Raw genomic sequence first — 1,654 nt, 5'->3', positions numbered from 1 at the left:
CACTTCTCCCCCAGACATCGACGAGTGCCAAGTGTCCCCAGAAGAGCCACCGCCCTGCGATCACTACTGTCACAACTACCTGGGTGGCTTCTACTGCTCCTGCCGGGCAGGCTACGTCCTGCACCAGAACACACGCACCTGCTCAGGTGAGGGGGGCCAGCTTGGGCCCAGCCACCAGCCCGGGACTGCTCAGACCCTTGCAAGAGCTTGGGGACGCTGTGATCAGAGCCCCCACCCCACCCCCAAGACGCTGGCCCTCCAGGCCCCAGGCCCCAGGCCCCCTGACCTGCATCCTTGCTTGCTGTCCTCTGACCCCCATCTTTTCCAGAGCAGAGCCACTGACCTGCCTGGCTCCAGCCTGCCCTCGCCCATGGGTCAGAAGCCAGGTGCCACCGAGGGCTGCAGCAGGTCCAGACAAGACCCTGACTGCCCACAGTGCTGCTCACTGTCCCCATCACCACCCACCAATAAACCTGGCTCTCCTGTACCTCGCTTGCTGTCTCTGTGGGAGGTCGGGGAAGATGCAGAGGACGCCAGTCCCTTGCCTCAGCAGTGTGGGGCCCCAACCCTATTTGAGATGGGGCTCACACGGGGGGCCAGTGCTCCCACCCCCTCTATGTCCCCAAAGGCTGAGCTCCAAGCACTCTTGGAGCAACTCGGTTCAGAGGTGACTCAGGGCAGAAAGACCCAGGCAGGTGTCACCCAGGGGCACTCTGGTCTCCCCACCATGCAGGTACCACAGGGAAGAGGACACTGCAGAGGCAGGGAGGAAGTAGGGTTGACTGTCACCATCGACATGGACTCCTGAGCCACCCCAGGCCAAGCCCATCCCACCCCTAGGCTGGGTGCAAGCAGAAAGGGCCCCCAGTACAAGGAGCCACCTGCCCCGCCGGGTCCCTGGGGACCATGGAGGGACTCACTGCTGCCTCCTTTGTGAGCACACTGGGCAGACCCTTCCCAACTTTCACTTCTGGAGTGTGACAGGTCCAGGATGTCTCCACCCTCTCTGTTCGTGGGGAGAACCCCTAGAGAATTTTTTTTGTGGCTCTGGGGATTGAACCCAGAGACCTGTGCATGCAAGGTAAACTGCTGCTGAGCCCAGCCTGAAACCTCTAGCCCAGTGCCTCCCTCCCACCTTGGCCAAAGCCTGCAGGCAAGAGGAACCCTGCCCCACAGTCCCTAGCACTTGGTGGGGCTGTATCCATGGCAGGACTGGCTGCCTACAGGAGCTTGGCAGGTCAGGGACACAGGAGTTCTGGAGTATTCTGTCCACAAACCCCACCCCCAGCAGCAGCTGCCCTGTTGTCCACAGAGAGCGTGACAGGTAGGTGTCACTGCCCACCTGTCCATCTCCTCTTGCCAGCTCTGTGCTCAGACCAAGTCTTCACCGCGAGGTCTGGGGAGCTCAGCAGCCCTGAATACCCGCAGCCATACCCCAAACTCTCCAGCTGTTCTTACCACATCCACCTGGAGGAGGGGTTCAGTGTCATCCTGGACTTTGTGGGGTCCTTCGATGTGGAGTGGCATCCTGAAACCCAGTGTCCCTATGACTACCTCCAGGTATGACCCCTGCTTCCTGCAGTACTGTCCCCTGTTCCTGTCTGCCTCAGTGGCCCTGCTCACCCTCTCTTAGAAGTCTTCGGGGCCGGGGAGA

General features: G+C 61.2%; 1 protein-coding gene across 1 annotated transcript in view; it reads left to right on the top strand.

Annotated features, from left to right (window-relative positions):
- Window positions 1–7: 7 nt before the first annotated feature.
- The window catches only part of Masp2 (mannan binding lectin serine peptidase 2), a gene marked incomplete at its 5' end in the record, with an annotated part of 39,875 nt that continues 38,228 nt past the window's right edge, over window positions 8–1,654 (top strand). The window contains 2 exons of the mRNA XM_023699388.1: window positions 8–146; window positions 1,364–1,560. Coding sequence (XP_023555156.1) covers window positions 8–146; window positions 1,364–1,560 — 336 coding nt within the window. The remainder of the gene's footprint in view (window positions 147–1,363; window positions 1,561–1,654) is intronic.

This window comes from Octodon degus, unplaced genomic scaffold, assembly GCF_000260255.1.
Source record: "Octodon degus isolate 3935 unplaced genomic scaffold, OctDeg1.0 scaffold00113, whole genome shotgun sequence".
Lineage (NCBI taxonomy): Eukaryota > Metazoa > Chordata > Mammalia > Rodentia > Octodontidae > Octodon > Octodon degus.
Note: the sequence above shows the minus strand (reverse complement) of the source record. Positions and strands in the feature narration are given on the sequence as shown.